This window comes from Natrix helvetica, assembly GCF_964273705.1.
Source record: "Natrix helvetica genome assembly, chromosome: 1".
Lineage (NCBI taxonomy): Eukaryota > Metazoa > Chordata > Lepidosauria > Squamata > Natricidae > Natrix > Natrix helvetica.
Genome location: NC_138548.1, coordinates 234,168,062 through 234,190,830, shown reverse-complemented (window position 1 = coordinate 234,190,830; position 22,769 = coordinate 234,168,062). Strand labels below are relative to the sequence as shown.

The 22,769-nt window shown below is 39.1% G+C and overlaps 1 protein-coding gene across 2 annotated transcripts in view; it reads right to left on the bottom strand.

Annotated features, from left to right (window-relative positions):
* LOC309399151 (ABC-type organic anion transporter ABCA8-like) overlaps nt 1-19,833 on the bottom strand; it is an 81,584-nt gene extending 61,751 nt beyond the window's left edge. For both annotated transcript variants that reach the window (XM_081966686.1, XM_081966685.1), the window contains exons 1-8: nt 19,677-19,833; nt 18,581-18,782; nt 10,935-11,093; nt 10,122-10,222; nt 4,222-4,448; nt 3,181-3,319; nt 1,853-2,038; nt 901-1,033 (exon numbers count right to left, since the gene is read on the bottom strand). In XM_081966686.1, the coding sequence (XP_081822812.1) occupies nt 901-1,033; nt 1,853-2,038; nt 3,181-3,319; nt 4,222-4,448; nt 10,122-10,222; nt 10,935-11,093; nt 18,581-18,782; nt 19,677-19,781 (1,252 nt within the window). In that variant the 5' untranslated portion in view covers nt 19,782-19,833. The remainder of the gene's footprint in view (nt 1-900; nt 1,034-1,852; nt 2,039-3,180; nt 3,320-4,221; nt 4,449-10,121; nt 10,223-10,934; nt 11,094-18,580; nt 18,783-19,676) is intronic.
* Between the last annotated feature and the right edge of the window lie 2,936 nt (nt 19,834-22,769).

Here is a 22,769-nt window from a genome sequence, read left to right as displayed (position 1 = left end):
TTTTGCTTTCCTTATCGATTATTTTGGAACAAGATTTATTGCAGCATTAGCTCAGCATCTAAGTCTATGGTTGCATCAACAAAAGGATGGTTTTGTTGACATTATTAATTTATGTGTCCATGTGTAGGTGAGGGGGGCCATATTAGTCTTGTTCCAGTACTTAATAATCCTCTTGGCGGCCCTCGCTGGCAATGATAAGAATTAAGGCACTGTATCATTTTGGTTGTGCATTTTGTACTGAGTTTTTAAAGAGATTTTGGATGAAAATAGAATAGGGAACAAAGATCTAAAATGCAGACTATCTATATTTGAAGCAGTGGTGGGATTCAGCCAATTCGCACATATTGAGAAAACCTGTTGTTAACTTTCTAAGCAGTTCAGAGAACCGGTTGTTGGAAGAAATCTCCTTTTGTTTTTTCCCACTTTAAAGGGCTAATCCTGTAAGGAAGGCAGGAAGGAGACATTCTGATATTGTTTCCAATCTAATCTTATCTTTATTTCCCTCCTTACAGAAACTGCCTCTCTGGTTAACCCTTATTACATTGTAACAGCTAAGGTGAAGCACCCATCGACCTGAGTCACATTGAGTTGGCCACGGCCACATGGTCACATGATCCCCAAGCCACAACAACCCATCTGGTCATTAGGGCACAGAACCAGTTGTTAAATTATTTGAATCCCATCACTGATTTGAAGGAACAAATTGTACAGTATGTAGGAAATTAAAATGCACTATAAGCAAATAAATCTAAAAAAACCATGGACTTCCTTTTTCATAAAGATTTTTGCAGACAAACTGCAGTACTAATTTATATGATCAATTCCTGAGAAGTACACCTGAAATGCAATTTGCAGAAAGGCAGTCTCCTAATCATCATACATTTGTCACCATATGCTTACCAGGGACAATCTTGTCAAAATATAAAGTCAGCAGCATATATAAAACAATATCAAAAAGCAAGAATAAAATGAATGGTTCAGACATTATCTCTGACAAACTGAAGGATCTTCCATATTTTTGGAAATGAAAAACCTGCATGAAAACACAAAGTCCATACTGTCATGAATAAACACCGGGCAAGAAAGAACAAATATTTGGAATCTAATGAAACCTTTAACAAATCAAACTTTAGCCCCCTAGAAACTTAAACGTTAACTCAGTCTATGAAATAAAATAATGAAATAGAATGGAATCAAAATCCATTTTGTATTTATCCAGAGTTATTTGTAGATTATGTAGCATAATAGAAATAGAAAGATAGAGTAATGGCTAGAATCTCTACATTATATGTAATCCTCAAATTACGACCACAATGGATCCCAAAATTTATGTTGCTAAGTGAAACTTTTGTTAAGTGACTTCACCCCATTTTACAACTTTTCTTGCCACATTTAAGTGAATCATTGCATGGTTGTTGAATAAATCTAGTTTCCCCCATTGACTTTGCTTGTCAGATCATTGCAAAAGCACATGACCCCAGGACACTGCAACCATCATAAGTATGAACCAGTTGCCAAGCATCTGAATTTTAATCACATGACCATGGGGATGCTGCAATGCTTGTAAGTGTGAAAAAAGGTCTTAAGTCCCTAGCCCTAACCTTTTTTCAGTGCCATTGTATCTTTGAATGCTCACTAAATGAACTGTTGTAAGTTGAAGACTACTTGCATCATATATCAGGCATGTTCTACTCTACTTAGAAGGGTGAAGTTGAAGACTACTTGCATCATATATCAGGCATGTTCTACTCTACTTAGAAGGGTGAAGTTGAAGACTACTTGCATCATATATCAGGCATGTTCTACTCTACTTAGAAGGGTGGTGTTTTAATGAAACAGCATAATACTCAACCTTTAAAAGCCCCACACCAAAAGCAAATGGGCAGAATATGTTCAAAATTAATTCCAAAGCTGAAGGCATTAACTTGAATAAGGTTGTGATACTAAGGACTCCAAAACAAAGACTGAAGAGGAGGACGACAAAGGCAGTGGTTTTGGCCTTCTTTAGGAGTGAACTCATCATGAAACAGAAGCATATCTGAAAGAGAGAGAACTGCCATTTTAATAAGAAATGTTTTTTTTACTACTATCCCATTCAATGAATGAAGTACCATATTTGTTGGAGTATAAGACGCTCCAGAGTATAAGACGCACCTTAGTTTTGGGGCATAAAAATAATAAGAAGAAAAATTCTGCCTCTGTCTACCAGCATCTATGGTATTCAGCTGACACATGATAAAAAGGTCAGTCAATAAATAGGCATAACTAACTAAGTCAGCCAATGAGGACTATTTGGACTCTGAAGTTTGCTGTGTGAGCAACAAGGAGACAGGAAGGAGCCAAGCTTAGCTTAAAACTGAAAGTGAAACTGCTTGTGTTTTGCTTGTATTTTGTACTACCTTGGAAAACCTGCTTTTGGTAATTTATTGTATATTATTATTATTTTGAATCCTGATGAATCGGTTACTGTGCTTTCTGAATGTGATTGCTGCTGCAAACTCTGACCAGCCAGGTCAGCTTCAGCACTTATTGCAGCCTGATTCAGCACAGCTGATTGGCGGGTGGATCAGACTGCCGGAATACCCCCAATCAGTTGTTCCAGGACTGCAGGGATTGCTACAGGCCAGTGATGGGTAAACCTTTTTCTAAAGATGTGCCAAAACTGTGTGTGTGTGCACTATTGCACGAGTGACCCCCATGCGGGGCAGTTTTTCACCCTCCCCAGGTTCCGGAGGCTTTCCTGAAGCCTGGGGAGGGTGAAAACGGCCTCTCCTGTCCCTCCGGAAGGCTGAAAATTAGCTGGCTGGTGCACACATGCATGCCAGAGCTGAGGGCTGCCAAGGGTTGCTGTGCCGGCAAATATGGCTCCATGTGCCACCTGTGGCAAGGGTGCCAAAGGTTCGCCATCACAGCCACAGACCATTGTTGCCTCCCTGTGTTGCGTTTTTGGCCTCTAGTGGGGGTGGGTGGGGCTACATTCAGTGTATAGGACGCATCCAAATTTTCATTCTCTTTTGGGGGGAGGAAAGGTGTGTCTTATACTCTGAAAAATACAGTTGTAATTCTACAGCAAAAGAGAAATATATATTGAAAAAGTTCAAAGAGATATCAAAACAGTTTAACTATTATGAATTTCAACAGTGCAGGAAAATATGCTGAAAACAAACATGGAGGACTTACGCATGATATACCATAAAGGAAGAACAGAACAAAGAATGTAGAAATGTTGGTCAAGTGAAGATAGAAATGTTGCAAAAGAAATGCAAATGCACCAGACAAAATCAATATGTACGCACTATACAGCAAACCCCAGGAAAGCCTACAAAAGAGAGAGAGAGAGACTGTTAACCTTCTTGTAATGTCACTAATGTCCATATGTCACTGAAATAACTATACAAATAATAATAACAGAACCCTAAAAGGATCCTCTTCCCTGTATTTTTTTTAATGATTTTGTAAAATCACAAATGAAAAAATATTTAGGTATATTTAACTCAGTGGTGGGTTTCAAATTTTTTTAGAACCTCTTCTGTAGGTGTGGCCTGCTTTATGAGAGTGGCTTGCCGGCCATTTGACTGGGTGGGAGTGGCTTGCCAGCCATGTGACCGGATGGGAGTGGCTTGCCAGCCATGTGACTGGGTGGCCAACTTGTAAAATGTGGTGAAACTCACTTAACAACGCTCTTGCTTAGCAAACCAAAATGTTGGTTCAGAAACTCTGGCATTTTAAGCACGCAAGTCTTAAAGCTGTCAAGTAACAAGACCCTTGCACCCCTAACCCTTTAGAGAAAAAACAGCTTTTAAAACTTGTGGACTTCAACTCCTGGAATTCCTCCTCTCGCTCTTCATCTTGATGTTGTGCGGACGAGACGGGGGAGGGAGCTGGAACCGGATCTAAACGGCACTGTAGATTTGTGGAACCTCTTCTATAGAAGAGGTTAGAACTGGCAGGAACCCACCCCTGATTTAACTGCATCACTCTAAGATAGGGAAGCAAGGAGATCCACAACTTCATAACAACACTGTTCACTCAGGTAAATGTCTAATTTGGAGAGAAAACAACACAGAATCACTATTTTCATCAACAGTTTCAGGGCCAACGTTTGGCTTACTTAATTCTGTGCTAAGTGCCCTGGATAGCAGTGGACTCCTGCTTTCTTTCTCCCATGAAGTTGATGGTTTCAAGTGACAAGAAGAAACCACAGCCCAGCTCATAGCTTACCAGAAAGCTGCATCTCGTAGTCCCATCGTCTTCATCACTTCCTTCAATTTCCTTTTCTCTCTTGAAAGAGTTTGTGCCAAGAAATACATAAAGGGTGAAAAACATAGCGATAAGAGCCATATGAGTAGACAATTCTCCAGTTCGTTTCCTTGCATAATAGAAGATGATCTCATACGGATGCCGTTCATAGATTGCATTTCTTCCCAAACAGAATGATTGGTGATCCGCTAAAAACAAAAAACAAAATGTTTCTGAAATCACTGGTAGCCTCCCTAGGAAATAGAAATAGGTGCGTGGGGAAGCATCAAACCCTTATCTCTTATATTGCTGCAAAATATTATGAGCAGTTCACTATCATAGATAAAGGAGCAAAAAATAAATAATATACAGCATAATGCTAAAAGATTATTTAAAAATGCATAAATGAGATCATCTTTCATGCAGAAACCCTCCATAAATACTCAGCTATGTAACACTACACTAGTTCTGTTATTATACCAGCTATGACCGTGTCACTTATGGTCATCAAATTTCCATTTTGAATTAAGAGGAAATAAAACAACAGCAACGGATTCCCTCCCCCTCATCCTGAAATATAAGTTTGACAAGAATCTTAATAAGCTATCTTTAAAAGTAAACTATCCCAACCAGAAGTAGTAGACCGGATCCAGAAATAAAAGGCTTATTATATTGAATGCAGAGGGTGAACTCAAATCTATGCAAGAGTTGAAACAAGAAGGAATAGAAATGAATTGGTATTCATATGTGCAGATACACTCACAGATATAATGAAGATACAAAATCAGAAGGTCTTTACAACAAAATGACTGAGCTAGATAAGATTTTAACAGGTACTGATGAAAAAGTAATTAAAACTTATATGGTTATTTATTAGAGGTTAAACTACAAGAGGAACAAGTTAAAGAAACTATGATAGCTTGGAGGGAAATTTTGGACAGGGGATTGAGTTAGAGAAATGGCAGAAACTGAGGTCTCAAAATTATAAAATGACAATGTCAACTGCATATAAAGAAAATTTGTATGATGTTTTACAGGTGACATCTACCCCCAACGAGAATTGCAATGTTCAAGAATAAGTCAGAAAAGAGTTGGAAATGTCATCAGACACCGGGCTCATATTTCCACACGTGGTGGACTTGCACTGAAGCCAAAAGATACTGGACTAAAATTCACATGTGGTTGGGGAAAATGATACATAAACACATAGACTTTAAATCAGAGATTTTTTTTATTGGGAATTATACCAGAAACTTACAATAAAGACTTGAAATATCTGATTGTAAATGTTTTAACAGCAGCTAGAATTGTATTTGCAAAAAACTGGAAAAATGAGAAAATACCAAAACAGGAGGAAATTATTCGAAAAATAATGGAGCGTGCTGAAATGAGTAAATTGACATTTGAAATTAGAGAACAAGATGAGCAATTCTGTAAGATATGGGACTTGTTTTATCAGTGGCTTGATAAAAAAACCTGGAAATGAAAAATCTTTTATTCATGTTTCAATTGAAGGAGATAAGTGATAATATAAAGACATTTTGTTGTTAAATAGATTAATAACGATACAATGAAGACTGGTATATATATATATGAATTGAATAATTTAGAATATTTTGTTCTAAAATGAAGGATAATAATGAACCTATGTATATTTGATAGATGATTGGTGATATTATGCATAATTGAAAGTAGTGATGTATATTATAAAGATATTTTGTTGTTAAACAGTTTAATAAGGAAGTAATGAAAGACTGGTACATGTATGAAGTGAAAATTTAGAACACAGTTTAAAAACAATGGAATAACATTTGTGCTTGAATGTATGATGCACAAGGACAACAATGAAGCTAAGCATACTTGATGGATGAATGGCGAGACTATGCATAATTGAAGGTAGTGATGTATAAACATAAACAGTTGGAAAATTCTTTCACACTGTAAAAATAACTAGAATGAGATAGGTGATTATATAAAGGTATATTGTTATTAAATAGATAATTAAGGATGCAAGGGAATTCAGTTTGCTGAAAAGGAAGGAATATTAATTGTAACTGAATACATCATGTACAATGAAAGTGAGGTACTTAGTTATATTTGATGGAAATTTAGTGATCGTATATGTAATTGAAAATATGGATGCACAAACGCTGTAACCAAATGACATGTTGTATGTAATGGATGAGAGTTTTATATGTTTTGTGTTGTTGGTCTTTTATGGTTTTTTTAAAAAAATTTTAAAAGTATTTTAAAACTATCCCAACCAGAAGTATTAGACAGGATCCAGAAATAAAAGGAATGGAAATCAAAAAAGAAAAATATAAATTACAAGCGTTTGCAGATGATTTAGGTTTTATGTTAGAAGAACCACTAGAAACTGGTCCTAAATTGAGGAATAGGGAGAGGTGACAGGGTTGAAAATAAACAAAGAAAAAACTAAAGTAATAGTTAAAAACCTTACAGATAAACAACAACAAAAAAGAATTGACAGAGAAATTAGATCTACAGATTAAAGAAGGTTAAATAGCACCTAACAGCAAGATGTGTAACAATTAAAGAGGACAACTATATAAAACTAATGCAACAAAATAAGCTGGCCCTGGAAAGGTGGAGGAACCTACAACTATCTCTGATAGGCAGAATAGCCCACATAAAAATGAATGCACTAGGTCTTTATAAAGAACCAACAACACTTGATAAGATCCTATTAGGGACAGATGAAAAACTAATTTTAAAAATATAATTATCTATTGAGTTATACAATGGAAGAGGAATAAATCAAAGAAACAATGATTGTATGGGCAAATTTTTTTGTTACACTATAGAATTAGAGAAATGGCAAAAACTTTGGGAGATGAACTATAAATTGACAATGGCTATGGCTTATAAAAAAAATCTTTATAAAATATGTTACGGGTGGCACCTATCAGGGGCAAGATTGGCAAAAATGTTCAGTTATCTGTCTGCCAAATGCTGGAAATGCAGTCAGACCCCAGGTACTTACTATCATATGTGGAGGACTTGCATGTAAACAAGAAAATATTGGAAGAAAATACATAACTGGTTGGAAAAGATTATTAAACGACGTATAGACCTGAGACCAGGTATTTCTGTTGAGTATAATGCCAGAGGGTTATGATAAGGGGACTACATACTGTATTTTTGAGGCTATAAGAGGCACTGGTGTATAAGACGCACCAAAATTTTGAAGAGGTAAATAAGAAAAATGTGTTTGCCTTCCCTCAGCCCCAGCAGCCCTCTGCAGGCTTCAGCAGGGCTGGGGCAAGGCAAAAACACCCCCGTTTTTGCTTTGCCCCGGCCCTGCTGAAGCCAGCAGAGGACTGCCGGGGGCTGAGGGAAGGCAAAAAAGTCTCTGTTTTTGCAAAAAAGTCCAATGTTTTGCCTGTTTTTCACAAAAACAGGAGTATTTTTGCCTTGCCCCGGCCCTACTGAAGCCTGCAGAGGGCTGCTGGGGACTGAGGGAAGGCAAAAAAAGCCTCAGTTTTTGAAAAAAAAATGGCCCATTTTTAGCAAAAATAGTGTGCGGAGGTGGGGCTTTGGGAGGCCAAAAATGGCTGTATTCAGTGTATAAGATGCACCAACATTTCCATGCTCTTGGGTGGGGGAGAATATGGTATCTAGTTTTGCATGTACTGACAGCAGCAAGGATTATATATGCAAAATACGGGAAGAATGAGAATATTCCACCAGATGAGGATGTAATCGATTGCGCGGAGATGGACAGACTGACTAAAAATAAAAGATAAAGATGACACAGAATTTACTTGATATGGAATAGATTTTATCAGTGGTTAGAGATAAGAGGTAGAAATTAGATGAAGAAAGATTATTGATATGTATGAACTAAATATAAAGATGGTCTATAATTATAAATACGCCATTACATTCAAGATAATTATAAACAAGCTAATATAAAAAAGAAACTTAGGCAAAACCATTTTGTTATATTATTACTATTTTTACCAGTGTAGGTGTTAATATTTTTTACTGTCTTTTTTCATTTTTCTTTCGTAAATGATATACCCTGACAATACACTGTATTCAAAATGTTTATGAATAAAAAGAAAAAAGAAATTGTAAAAGGTGTCTCAGAAGGTAGCAATGATATTGTTTTGAAGAAAGCTATAAATGGGTATGTGACTGAAGGGACTAGGCCTCAAGATCAGCTTGAAGCAGGCAGATTCAGCCCAAGTTTGTCCAGTCAAAAAATTACTTTTTGGTTCATTGCTTTCCTTTATGTCCCTTTCCTCCATTTTCTTTTTCCTGCTACACGTCTACAAAACACCACCTTCACAAAGCTATGTAAAATGTTCTTGTTTATGGTAACAATGATAATGTGTGACCTTTCGCAGCAAAATATAATTACTAGATCGGGTAAAGGAAAGCCACACTCAGGCTTAGGCAGCAACAGCTCTTTATTAACTCTGAAACAACTATGTACAATCCAGTGAAGGTTCAGTCTGACAGCAGCCCTTTCATAGGGAGCTGTCAGACCCTTCGACCAATCAGGTTGAATCTCTGTTCCCGCCGGAACAGAGGACCTTGGTGTAAACCATTGTAACTGATTCTGGTATCTAACAGAAGGTTCTTAAGTGAGTTGCCTGCTGTTTCACTGGTGATTTCTAAATATTATGTGATTGTAGCATCCACTGTCTTATAAATAAATAAATAAATAAATAAATTTGGATTTATTAGCCGCTCCCTTTCCAAGTAGGACTCGGGGCGGCGTACAATGGAGCATAAAACATAAAAAATATATAACAACACCAAACGTGCATACATACACAACATACCTACATACATACACGGAGGAGGAAACAAATTACATCAGTAGACAGTTAAAAATCAACTTTAAAATACCCCAATTGTAAAAACCCAATAAAAATTAATATTTAAGGACAATTTAAAACAGTTTGGAGGAATGGGAAAATTACGATTGCGATTGAGCCAGGCCGGATAATTGAAAGAGGTGGGTCTTCAGCTGTACACGGAAGGAGCGGAGATCGGAAGTAATCCTGATGTCACGGGGGAGGTCATTCCACAGGGCTGGGCCCATCACAGAGAAGGCTCTGCTGGGTGTCGCCCCCCGACACTGTTTGGCGGACGGCACCCGGAGAAGTCCCTCTCTGTGTGCGCGAATTGGTCGTAGGGATGTGTGGGGCAGGATGCGATCCTGCATATAACTAGGCCAGTAAGCAGCAAACGATGGGATTCAGGGGGAATTGTTTCACAAATAGACACAGACAAACAAAACTGAGCAGATAAGAACAGGACCTAGCAATGGCTAAGAGCAAGAAAGTTGAAGAATGAGACCGAGAGGCTAATTCTGACTTTTATCCAACTTCCAAAAAGACTGGAAGAAAGTATAGGTAGTCCTCATTTAGCCATTGCCTCTTAGCAACCATTCACAATAACAACCATGAAAAAGCTCTGAGGCCGATCCTCACATTCATGATCTTCATAAGTCTCTAAGAAGCAAAGGGAAGCTGAAGTAAAATGATAAAACCATGATGTTTCACTTAGCAACCACTTCACTTGTTAAGTTGCAACCAAGTTGTTGATCCCAATTGTAGTCACTAAATCTGTACCTGCAGTTGGCTCTTTCTTCCTTATTAAGGTTAGGTCTCTGCCCTTTGTCAAGAATGTAAAATCTGTACTACAGCTATGGGCCACTAAGATACCTGAAGATTGCACCTTCATGGACTAATTGTTATGGGAACTAGTTTACAACAATAACAACAAAAATAGTATACCAGTTGATATAAAAATTCAATCAATGTACAATAATCTCTCTCAAGAAGGCATTAACAACCAGCATATATAATTTACCAATATAAATATATTAAAGTGATTCCACTTACTTCAATAAGTGCACTATCAATGCTAGATTGCAAAGATATAAAGCCTCCCAACCAATAGCTTGGAATTGAACAATAAGATGATGAAAAGTTGAAACAGTAACCTACAAAAGAGAAATAAAAAAAGAATACTACTTTATTATGCATAAAATTTATTTAATACCATATTAATAGGGCTAGACATTCACTATGATATATTTAACTGGAAACAATGGGCATGACACATTAACTCAATGTGATTGTTTTTTAAATGTATATAATTTTTATTAAAGTTTTAAATTACAACAGTTTTATCAAGATGACCACAGTTCAGGGGTGGGTTGCTGCTGGCATTACTGCCAGTTTGGTGAGCCCCCAATTTTGCACATGAGCCCTTACTTTGCTCACACACGCTTGCGCAGTTGCCCATAAATAGTCTGCGCATGCGCAGATCATTAAAAAATGGAAAAAATATGTGCCACACTAACTGGGGAACTGGTTCAGAAGCATGGCAGGCCTGAGTCGCTGCCGGTTCAGGCGACTCAGGATGGCAAACCCCTACTGATTTGGCCGAACCGTACAGAACAGGTAGGAACCCACCTCTGCCAAGGTCATCTACAGTGGGGCCAAGTATGCTACAATCTCATTTAAAAAAAGAATTATATTATTTAAATAGGTATCTGTACAACTGATATAAAGAAGGAAGTCCATTTCATATGTTATATTAATGACATATAAGACTAAAGAAATGCAAAAGCTCAAATCTGCATCTACCTTTCCAGTAGACATATAGATATTTGGAAACTGGAGCATCCGAACACAAACATCATAAATTACCTCTCTCTGCAAAATGTTCATTTGGGGAAACCAGTTTATATAAAGGGAATCGGAGTCGATATGAGACTTCATCTTGAAATACAACTCCAATCATGTCTATTTCTTCCATTTGTGCAGCTTCCATGGATTTTTCATCTTCCATAGCTTCTGTCTCTGCACCTTTAGCACAGAAATCTGGTTAATGTGTGTAATTGAATGCAGGAGTGACACAGAAAAAAACGTCTTGTTGTCTAGATGTTTGATTAAGTGCATCAACCTATATCATTCCATGAAGATATCCCAAAGGGCAGGCCTTGGCAATTCAATCAATCAATTATTAAATCAATCAATCAATCAAGTTTTTATTTGGTCATAGACCAGCATGTAGGATACAGTTAATGAAAATAAAATTTTAAAAATGTCTATATACTGTATATACATGTTTTAAAATATCTGAAATATCTAAGAGGGGTTAGACCCTACAGCTTAAATTGCAGATTGCTTAGCAGTACTTAGACAGAAAAATGGAATCAGATTGATCCAAAAATAGCATTTTAAGCTAAAATTAATTTGAATGACGTGGGTGTTTAATTTAAAAAATGGAAACAATATGTCCTGCCATGCTCCTGGGATCCTAGAGGACAATGTGTTTCATCAACAAGAAGCAATGGATGGAACCTAATTAGGGAGAGAACCAACCTAGAACTAAGGAGAAACTTCGTGACAGAACAATTCAGTGGAATTGATTAGGTCGGACTAGAAGACATGAGCACATTTCCCCTTGCTTGAACAGCAGGTGAGCGCATGCAGGCATGCTCCATTCCATTTGTGCAAGTGGCAGGCGTGTGTGCATGCCACTCGTGCAAATGGAGCTGTGTGCATGCACACGCAAAAGCAGAAAAGTTGGGGAACTCTGGGGAAAAGAACAGGCGCTTCTGAATGTGGGGATTGTTATGTGACTGAGATATCTGGTAGTTGAAGACGATGTGCAGAGAGCCTCAAGAGGTGTTTCTAGGTAAGGCTGAGAAATCAGCTAGCAGCTCTGGCGAAAGCATGAATTACATTTACTAAAAAATATGCTTTTGTTAGTATACAGTTACTCCTTTTTCGGGGCGACAACAGGGACTGGCAACTTGGTTGTTAAGTGAAGCAGATGCAAACTGCAACTGTGCTTAGGATTTTGCTTCAGCTTTCTTTTGCTTTATAGACCTGTGAGGAGGATGAAAAAGTTACATTTTCATCATCATCATAACTACAAAGCATTGCTAAGTGTGGAAATTACTAAATGAGAACCTGGATTTAACAGGGAATAGACTACAGATAGGCAAATGGAAACTTGGGAGGAAAAGGCAATTTGCTTCACACAATAATGCCAAAATAACTATCAAGGTTCCGACTAAAAACCCAAACAAATCAGAACTGTGAGACTGGAATCTTCCTCAAAGAACTTCTTTCTTGAGTACCTCATGTTGGCACAATTAAAGGCAAAACCAACTCTAAATGTTTCCCGCTGCTTCAGTATAATTCAAAGAGTAAATGATTCCCTCCCCAAGTGTCACAGGTCACATTGGCCAATTAGGCACTCCTCTTCATCTGACACTTATGGAGATGACCTTGGTTCCCATGGGAGAGTTCTGTGTTATGTCTAGCCAGGTATTCCAGCTTCTCCCCCACTTCTGCCTTCTGCCAGGTTCAGTTTCAAGTTGACAATAACACTAACATGTAGAGATACTACATACCACTATGCAAGGTCCATGCTTTCATGCTTGAATCAGTGTTCCATACAAGTATATACAGGTAGTCCTTGACTTATGACCAGAATTGAGCCCGACATTTTCATTGCTAAGCAAAAAAGTTGTTAAATGAGTTTTGGCCATTTTACGACCTTCCTTGCCACAGTTGTTAAGTGCATCACTGCAATTGTTAAGTTAGTAACATGGCTGTTAAGTGAATCTGGTTTCCCTATTGCCTTGTTTCTCAGAAGGTCGCAAAAGGGGATCACATGACCCCTGCAACAGTCATAAATACATACCAGTTGCCAAGCATCCAATTTTTGATCATGTGACCAGGTAGTTGCTGCAATGGTCATAAGTGTGAAAAATGGTAATAAATCACCTTTTTCAGTGTCATTGTAACTTCGCATGGTCACTAAACAACAGTTGTAACTCAAGGACTACCTGTAATAGATGGAATTTGAATCACAACACACGTTGTAACTTGCCGTCTCTTGTAACCCCTCTGCAGATATCTACAATTTGGTTCTCAAACACTATACTCCAGAGATCTGAAAGACAGCGTGTGTATGTAAACTTCCCAAGATGGCGGCGTTCAGGTAGGAAGGTGAGGCTCTTGCTTGGAAGCGCCCACCATATCTTTACCTTGTTCACCCATCACATCTCTGCTTGCTTAAGACTTTTCTCTGTAAGTAAGAAAATCACTGGGAAGCTCTGAAGCACTCTTGATCACCAAAATGTCAGAGTACAGGAGCGCCTGATAGCTGCGATCGCTCCATGAGGCTCCCTGAGAAGTGTCCGAGATTGGCTCCATGAGAAGTGCGCGAGATTGCCGAAGCGCCGAAACACATCTAAACCAAAGCCGAAGCACCATAACACGCCAGAACGTAATTGATCCCTGACCGCACTGAATCTCCGAGAGGCTCTGTGATGCCCCGTGAGGCTCCGTGTGAAGCACCTGATCGTCCGTGATCGCCAAGGCACTGCAACGCTCTTGAGCCGAAATGAGTGAGGCAAAAATCATTCCAATCAAAGGGCAAAAAATCCCTCTGATAGATCATCTTTAAACTCCCACTGAAATTCGTGTTAAATAAATCCTTCAAACTCCAACCGGAATTGGTGTGTCAAAAAAATCAATTAGATGGTGTGTTTAAAAAATCAATTTTAAATCAATTTATAAATAAAATAAAAAAAAATCATTTAAATCAAATCTCCTTTTAGCTCCCACCGAATTGAATTTCAATCTTCCACTATTTTAAACCGGATTGGATTTGAATTCTCAGCATCAAAGACACTCCAACAAAACATAAAGGACAGCAGAAGTTACATGAGGAAGTAAAAGCCAATTACTCCAAAAACCCTTTTATGCTAAAAAAAACCCTTTCATCATTACCCATTGTTTAAATGACAGAATTTTTAATATTGTACTGTTTAATTAATTGATTTTCTAGCTGATTAATTAATTGTCCAGTTACTTAATAGATTAGTGTAATTGATTACAGCAACAGACCTATTGCTGATGGATTAATTACTATGAATATTACAGCATTGGCTAATTTATTGAGCATATATTAATTAATTGAGCACCCATTATATTGATTAGTTAGTGTTATTGATCAGCATAGCATTGATTAGCTTAATTACTGCTTTAATGTTTAACTGATTAGCATATTTAATGTTTAACTGATTGATTGCATGATCAATCATCAAGCAAATAAAAGATCAATCAATTCAACATTGGATACCAACACAAAAAAGAGATTAATTAACTCAACATTGAATACCAGCAAATATTAGGTACTCAACTACATACCTATAACACAAATCTACCATGCCAACTCCACTACCAAATAGCCAAGCAAACAACCAATCAAAAAGATGGACATCTCTACTAATGAAACAAACGCACCTTCAAATGCTTTCTATGTACAGATTCCTTCAAGGAGAATGAGAATACTATTAAATGCTGCCTATGTAACCAGTATGCCCACCACACATGCCTGGGATTTACTGATAAATTAGTCCAATTCCTACAAACATTCCCAGATACACTTATTCATCTCTGCCCATCATGTAAACCCAATTTAGACAAATTAAGTCTCATGTTTGATAGGATAGACACCATGGAAACAAGACTATCATCCTTTAACAACACAGAAACATGTTTACTATCATCCCTTAACAACATAGAAACACGTTTAGCATCTCTTGAAAACAAAAATTCAACTCAGACAAGTGAACATCCAGCAACTCAAAATCTTATCCCAATTCAACAACCTCAACCACAAACACAACCAGCCACCTACCAAGCAAATAACATCTCTTTACTAATCAAAGATGCCATTGAATGAGAACAAAAATGTCCCAATGCTATTTCATTTGGTCTTGAAGATACCAATGAAACTGATGATATTACAAAGGTACACAACATCATCAGCAAATGTCAGACACCAACCATCTCCCCTGAGGAAATCATCAACGTTTCCTGCAAAAGCCCTGAGTTCAACTATGGTGACAGCTCAGTGGCTCCATGCTTCTGCAGAAACGTCTGCAAAAATGAGACCAGCAAACGCAAATCCATACATACTATCAACTCAATTGCCAGAAGAAACTCCAACTATAACAAACTTCGCTCAAGGCCTGACCTATCCACACTACAACGGGTTCGCTCCCGTGAAGTACACGGTGAACTCAAAACATGCCAAGAAAAGGTAGAAACAGACTTATACAGTGACTACCGCGCTGACTGCATTAAAAGTAAGAACGATGTTCCACATCTCAACAACCACCACCCAAAAACCAATACTAGGTATTCAACTCTTCAACTCATTCTCCGGTTCAGTCTTTGTAAACAGCAATAGCTCATGTCCCACATTTCCCAATCGTACCACAACCAATTACAATGATCTACTACATTTAGATTTTACAAAAGATGCTGTTGAAAAGGCACTATGCACCTTAAAACTATCTCTATCTATTGGCCCTGATGGAATATGTGCATACTTCTTTTAAAAAATACCACAACCACCATAGCAAAACCTCTTGGCATAATCTATGAAATATCCTTCAGAACCAGCTCCTTCCTAACATGGTCACTAGCCACAGCCATCCCTATCTTCAAAAAGGGTGATCCCATCCTACAAATTACAAACTCATTATGTTGTGTCACCTGCAAACTCATGGAATCAATCATAAACCAAACCATTACCTTCTACTTAGAAATAAACAACCTGCTCTCTAATAAACAATTTAGTTTCAGGAAAAATGTGTCCTGCAATCTGCAATTCTTACACTGTGAAAACATATGGACTTCACAACTCGACCAAGATAAAGCAAATTAATATAGACTTTTGTAAAGCCTTTGATTCAATAGTACACGACAAACTACTTCTAAAACTAAAATCTGATGGCATCTGTGGTTCCCTGCATAAGTGGATAGATGCATTCCTATCAAACAGGCAAAAAGTAGTCAAAATAGGAAATGCCTTATCAAACCCTGAACCTGTTAATAGCGGTGTCCCCCAAGATAGTGTTTTAGGACCCACACTCTTTATACTTTACATAAATGGCAGTGACATGCGGTGAGATTTATGGCTGGTGAGGCACTGACACAGTGGTGGGTTTGAAATATTTTTAGACTTGTGGACTTCAACTCCCAGAATTCCACAGCCAGGCATGCTCAGTTCCAATTTAAAATGACAGCATTTGTTTTCCTCTTTGCGAAATAAATTTCCTTTTTTCATTTTCTTTTTCTTCTCCCTTCCCCTCCTTCCTCCCTCTCTCCCTTCTTCCCCCTCTCTCAAATACACACACACACACACACACACACACACATAGAGAGAAGTTGGATTGGACTATCTCTCCTATCCCCTTCCCTCTCTCACTCACTCGCAAACAAACACACACACACACACACAAAAGTTGGATTGGATATCTTTTCAAGTGATTTGAAAGCAGCTCCTCTGCCATACCCCCCATTCCCCTGCTGCCTTCCCCAAACACCTCCACCCTTGCAAATGCAGCCTGCTGTCTGGGTGGGAAATGCCTGGAACGCAATAAAGCCCACCCACTCACCTCCTGCTGGCAGGCTGGGGTGAGAAGAGAGCCAGAGAGCCAGAGGGGAGCCGATCCGAGCCTTCCAAAAGAAAGAGGCTGGGGGGAAGTGTGTGTGCTACAGCATGGCTCTTTGCCTGGCTTCCGTGGATGACTCTACTTAACTGTTTAAAAAGCCTCTTAAAAAGCGCCCTCTACTATGAGGCAGGAGAACTGCGTGCCTCACCTATGTCAGGAATGTTTAGGCTTTTAACCCTTGCTTAACTCTGCTCGAGTGATCATAAAACGCCTAAAGTCAGACTAGATGAGGCATGCAGTTCTCCTGCCTCATAGTAGAGGGCGCTTTTTAGAGGTTTTTTTTTTAACAATTAAGCAGAGTCATCCACGGTGAGGCAGCAACTAGCTCAGCTTTTTCCTTTTACTTTTTTTTCCTTTCATGATGAGAGCAGTGAGGCTGTGCCTTACTTGCCTCACCTGACTGCACGTCACTGATAAATGGCCTCTGCAATCATATTATAAGCAACTGCATTCTCTTCACTTCTGATGTAAAACTATTTAACACCACCAACAATGCTGCAACCCTTCAAAAAGACCTTGACTATGTGTCAGAATGGTCAAACAATTGGCAACTTCAAATCTCAACCAACAAATGCTGTGTCTTACACATTGGCAAAAAAACCAGAACACAAAATACAAGCTGGGTGGACACGAACTTGTAGACAACCCTCACTCTGTCAAGGACCTTCGAGTACTCATATCTAATGATCTAAGTGCCAGAGCCCACTGTAATAACATTGCCAAAAAGGCATTAAGAGTTGTTAACCTAGTCTTGCATAGCTTCTTCATTGGTAATATTGTACTGCTAACCAGAACATACAAAACATTTGCTAGACCAATTCTCAAATACCGCTGATCTGTCTGGAACCTGCACTGCATACTGAACATTAATACAATTGAGCGAGTCCATAGATATTTCACGAGAAGAGTCATCTGCTCCTCTCTCACAACAGAATACCTTATGCCAGCAGACTTGAAATTTTGGGATTAGACAATTTAGAACTTCACCATCTTCAATCTGACCTAAGCGTAGTACATAAAATTATCTGCTACAATGTCCTACCTGTCAATGAATATTTCAGCTTCAACCACAACAGCACACGAGCTCATAATAGATGCAAACTTATGGTAAACAGCTCCAAACTTGATTGTAGAAAATACAACTGTAAGGGGTGTGCATAAGCACACCAGCATGCCTACTGTCCCTGTCCTAATATTACCTTGAATTCATATTCATTTCATATATTCATAATAATGTCTATACTTATATCTGTTATCTAATTCATGCTTGATGAAATAAAATAAATAAAAATAAATAAATAAATATGTATTTCTGTCTGTTTCTGTTTCTCTGTATGGTTTGAGCCAATTAATGGGTCCACTGTTGTTGTTTGTTCAAAATGTAACGTGCTAAAATGGGTTGTAGGCAGGACAAAAAACATACAAGTGAGCTTCAGATTACATTCAACTTTGATTGATTGCCCTTTTAATTTTGAGTCTTGAGAGTAATTAAAAGAAAAAAATTAATATTTTCGAATAGACATAGTTTCAATTACAAACGGAAATCTATTCCCAGCACAGTAGAATTTGGGTTTAGAACCCTTTCTACTTCACTCAGCTTTATTTTTGGCACAGTGAAGTTGGAATAGAGAAGCACTCTTGGAAAACAATGCTTCAAACCCTAGGTAATTTATACAATGCTTAAATCCTAAGAAAAATGCTCATAGCTAATAATAATCTGCTTTGAAAATAACTCATTAATAGCAAAATACTTTTCTTGCAGAAACAGATATTTCTTGGTATTGAAAGAAAAGGTGGGTATACCTTTCAGGATAGATATTGTTTTTATTTTGTCCATTATTTCTATTGCCAACGGGTTATTTGGAGTATAAGCAATTTTAAGTTCAGAACCATTCAAGGAAAGTTTCCCAAGGACGGCAAAAGGTACTTCTTGAGGAGGTTGGATGTGTAGAATGTTTGTCATTACTATTATTGCAAGGAGAAGACTCAAGGTGGAGAACCATTCCTGGAGACCACAAATCAGACATACATCTCAGCAAGGTAATAATGTAATATTATTAATTGGCTTGGAAGCATAATGTTGGGGAAGCCTAATTAATATTCAGCATTAAGAACTCGGAATGATAACTGTAGGAGATGACCAGGCTGAGCCCGAGGGAGGGGTCAAATCTCAAATGTGAGTGGACTTGATTTTATGACCATTTTTAGGATGGTTGTGAAGCAAGTCACCACAGTCATTAAGCAAATAATGTGGTTGCTAAGCAAACCACATAGTCACTAAGCAAATCCAGCATAACCCATGATCATTGTTTGTCATTTTCTGCCAGCAAGAAACATTGTAAGTTGTGGTCATATGGTTGCAGAAGACTGCAAATGCTCATAGATGGGAGCCATTGCCAAGCACCCTAAATACAATCACTTGAGAGTAGGATGTGAGCAGCAGCTGTAATTTCAAGGATGCATGTTAAGTATCTTTTTGAAGCCTATTTCAGCTTTGACTGGTCATTAAGTGACCCCTTGTAAAGACCCCTTGAAATTTTGGTAGCCTTCAACCTATCCACATGTTAAGATCTGCATAAACAGAAAAAGGCAGGAAGAAAATAGGATGTTTTCCCATAAATGGTTGACACTTTGCACTTCTGTGTAGCTGTTTCGAACTAGACTCTCTCTGGTTTGGAATAAAAGAAGGCACCAAAGGCTAAACAGATAGATAACTTTAAAGAATCCCAGAACAATACTTTTCGATAACCATGTAGAGCAATGAACACAAAGCGAGCTATTCTTACTTCCATTGTAGCCATTTTCTTGACATTCTCTTTAAAAAGGCAGAAAGAATATCAGAAGAAAACAAACAGAACTGGAGCTCCTTTTAAAGCCTCATTTAATGGTGTGTACTTGCCTGAAAACTCTGCATTCTCATTCTCCACTTCAACATTACATTTTTCCATAAGAGCGCAGCAGTCTGTTGACACACACTTCTTTGTCTTATGTGCGGTTTCTGCATTTTAAAATCCAAAAGGGACCTACAGAGAGATGTTGACAATGAGCCCTCTGAGCAGTGGATGCACAAGTTAAACAAGGCAATTCCCCTCCCCTTCCTTCTTTATTACACAATTCTGTAGTTTCATGAATAGAGCTGGGCAGAGAGTTGAGCTGACATTGTTGGAGAAGGTTTCGGGTTTTTTTTTAACTAGCTATAACATCAAAGAAAGAAAGAAAAAACCGATCATCAGATACTAGCATAATACTCCTCTCCATTTGCAAGTCCCAAAGAGATTTTCAAATCTCTAGGACATCTTTATTTAAAACCACTCTTAATTATGAATAAACAACCCATTCACACATTTTTGAATGTTGTACTTACTAAAATCCCTAATATTCCAGAAAGTTCTTGCAAACCAATTCATCTGAACAGAATGAAGCAATGATTTATGTCTGTATACAATATATTTCTCTAAGCAGATGAAATTATACTGCTAGAGTATAAAGTGTAGCAGTTGGGCAGGCTTTTATTATTTTCTTCCTTAGCTAGATAGCAGTGAGAAGAAACAATCAAAACGTGAGAAAAAGTCTGTTAAAATCTAACTGTTCCTCTCATATCAATGGTTATCTGGTAGTATTTCCAGATGTCTAAGTGTAGATTTCTTGTTCAAAACAATTGCTGCAGCTGTGAAAAAAAAATTGGCTTGCCTGATTAAATAAAAACCCTCTTGTAAGCAACACTAAAAGCTTACCCAGTTTATGCAGGTGTACGCTGAACTAAATGAAAGTTACTGTGGAGTTTGGATTGAGATGAATCAAGCAGAATCATTTTTAATAAGTTAAAGCACACATACCTTGATATCCAAATATTATTCTGAGTAACTGAGTTCTGAATGAATTCAAACAATAACTAGGGTATTTGTTTTACTCAACAAAACAAATTGAAGAACATCAAGGCAGATGCAATTTCAAGATATTGTTGTAAAAAAAACAGTGAAAAGATAACATGGGTAATGGATAGGCACACACAGGCTTAATGGTAACAGCAACTCTTTATTAAGTACAACAATTGAGAACAATCCAGCGAAGGTTGAGTCTACAGCAGCCCTTTTATAGGGAGCTGTCAGACTCTTCGACAATAGGATTAAACCTCTGTTACCGACGGAACAGAGGACCTTGGTGGAAACCAATGTAGTTAGAACAAGTATCTAACACCCCTTCCCTCTTGGATGGAACAATCCTACTTGTTACGTAGTCACACAGGTAGGCGGGCTTTTGGGTAGCTCTGCCTGACCTGCGCAGTTCAGTATGAGGGGTTTCCTTGGACAGGTTGGACGGACCTGTTTGCTCCGCAGCTCCACTTGGTGGAAGCTCCTAGAACCTCTCACAGGCCGTGGCTGGAGCTTCTAGAGCCAGTTCGCTCGGAGCTCGCTGCGGGCCTGCAAGATAACTAGATAAGTTTCCCTGTACCCTCGGGCTTGAGCTGGCCATGGAAGGAGTGTGTGTTTGCTCCGTTTGGGTAGGGCTTTGGCTAACTCATGAAGGAGTTATCTCTGGCTGTCTAAGAGTGGAGTTGGAGAGGCAGCCATGGAGTTGGTCAATATGCCTTCTCCAATTCCTACCGTCCTCGAGCTCTAGGAGGTAAGAGCGAGGGCCGGTGATACCTATCACTGTGGCAGGAATCCACAGAGTTCCCCCAGCGTAGTTGTGGGCGTATACCTAATCCCCTATGCTAAATGTCTGAAACTTGCTTGTGGAGTCTGGGGGCGATGAGGCAGAATAATTGGGGTGTATCCGGTCTAAGTGGGACCTTAGCCGGCAACCCATGAGAAGCTCGGAGGGGCTTCTCCCTGTAGTGGCACTGGGTGTGATGTGCTGAATTAGCAAATAGTGGTCAACCCGTGTTTGCCAATCTCCCGGGCCCATCCTAGAGAGGGCCTCTTTTGCAGATTCTCTCCGTCTGACCATTGGAGGCCGGATAGAATGGGGCGACCAGGGCATGCCTGATTCCCTGAGCTGCTAGGAAGGACTCAAATTGCATGGCCATGAATTGGGGCCCGTTGTCAGAGACCAAGATGTTGGGCAGGACGTGCGTGGAGAAAAGTCTCCATAGCACCTTGATGACCACTTCTGCCATAGTGGAGGTTATCAGCACTACCTCTAACCATTTCAAGTAGGTGTCCACAACTATGAGAAATGTCTGGCTGTGAACTGGCCCAGCAAAGTCAATGTGGACCCTAGTGGGCGCCTCTGGGGGAGCTGGTCTGGACTCCTGGCATGGCGTGCAGGTAGCTACCCATTCTTCGATCTCCCTGTCTATGTTAGGCCACCACATGTAACTCCTAGCCAAAGACTTCATCCTGACAATTCCAGGATGCCCTATGTGTAAAGCCTCTAATACTGCAATGCACAGTTTGGGTGGAACAATGACCTGATCCCCACACAGTAAACAGCCATTTGCAAAAGGTAACTCATCGCGTTTGGCAAAATGCATTTTGAAATCAGCCCCAACAGGCCCCTTGTGCCACCCCCTCCACACCCAGTTCAAAATTTGTTTGATGGTGGAGTCCTTTGCAGTGTGACAGGCAACATCACTGGATGAGACAGTCTCAAGGCAGTCAATGAGGAGAACTGGCATCTCGGGGGTAGGGTCAGCAAGAAGTTCAGGCAGCAGGCAGCGGCTTAGAGCATCAGCGTGCCCCAAAGTGGAGCCTGGTCAGTGGATGAGACGGTAGGAGTAGGCAGCTAGGAAAATGGTCCATCTGGTCATGCAAGGTGATAATGACACTGGGGTAGGTCAGTCCCCAGCCAGTAAACCCAACAATGGCTTGTGGTCTATAACCAGTTCGAAGTCCCGGCCATATAGATACTCATGGAAACTCTTTACTCCGGCCACTGCAGCCAAAGCCTCACGGTCTAGTTGGCTGTAGTTCCACTCTGCGGCAGACAAGTCCTGGAGTAAAATGCGATAGGGGCTTTGGTTCCGTTGGGCATTCGGTGGCCAACGCCA